We start from the raw sequence: 1,086 nt of genomic DNA, 5'->3' as shown, positions 1-1,086 counted from the left end.
ACACACACACACACACACACACGACACACACACACACACACACTCACACACACACACATACACACACGCTGAATGGCTAGCTTTTTTTGCTTGGTCTTGAATGTCCAGCAAAGCAGGCATGTGCTCTTCTGTTGTGACTATAGGATGATTGAATGTTAACGTGTGACAGAGCAGGTATGAAACATCAAAATCTATGTGACAGCTCCATGATTGGTCATCATATATCAACATAGCAAAAATGCACGTGATTCCAAAGGCAGTATAGTTCTGTTATTGTATGTATTCATCTGCGTATAAGTATGCCATGTATCTAGAGAATGGCACGCTGCACTTAGATGAATAGCTAGTTTATAGCCTAAATGACCATGTGCGTCACTTTGTAAAACTTGTTCAAACACCGTTCCATATTGATTGTACTTGAAACTGCCTTACCTTTATTTCATCGTAGCATTGTGTATGTTTCTATGTGCTCTTCTGCCACCTTCATCTCAATGCCCTTGTTTCGTACGGGGACACCAAGTTGAGGAATGTGTAAGATGATATAATACAAATTACCGCCACGCAGATGATATAACACAAATTACCGCCACGCAATGGTACACGATCCGAGGGATGCCAATTTATTGTTTTCTCAAAGATGTTAATATAACGCACATAGCTCCGTTGTATTTGTACAGAATCCGAGTGATATCAACCCTCCCAACGTATTCGGTACCATGAAAGGGCACGAAGGCGAGGCAAAAGCATCTGGCGTGGGATTTAACAGCAATAACAATAATACCAACGCCTTTGGTAGTAATAATAGTAACAATAATAATAATAGTAGCAAATCCAATCCGTTTGGTAGTAACAGTAATAATAATAACAGTAGCAGTACGAATGCATTTGGCAGTACGACTGGGGGTGGGTTTGGGAAGAATGCCTTCAGTGCGCTGTCTACTGATGCACCTGCGCCGTCTACATCGGCATTTGGAGGCTCTGCATTTGGCGGAATCGGTATGTCAAAATAGAAAAACATTAAATTTTTACTATAGATATAAGTACATGTGTTTTCATTCTAAAGATGGTTAGATATATAAATATATG

The 1,086-nt window shown here is 40.1% G+C and overlaps 1 protein-coding gene across 1 annotated transcript; it reads left to right on the top strand.

Annotated features, from left to right (window-relative positions):
* Nucleotides 1-716: 716 nt before the first annotated feature.
* Nucleotides 717-996, top strand: SARC_16951 (hypothetical protein; the record flags this gene model as incomplete). Its single annotated transcript, XM_014288944.1, has 1 exon — nucleotides 717-996. A coding segment is annotated over one exon (280 nt), but the record flags the coding sequence as incomplete, so codon positions are not given.
* Between the last annotated feature and the right edge of the window lie 90 nt (nucleotides 997-1,086).

The sequence above is a fragment of the Sphaeroforma arctica genome (genome assembly GCF_001186125.1).
Source record: "Sphaeroforma arctica JP610 unplaced genomic scaffold supercont1.9358, whole genome shotgun sequence".
NCBI classification, from domain to species: Eukaryota; class Ichthyosporea; order Ichthyophonida; genus Sphaeroforma; species Sphaeroforma arctica.
This window is presented reverse-complemented; position numbering and strand designations above follow the sequence as displayed.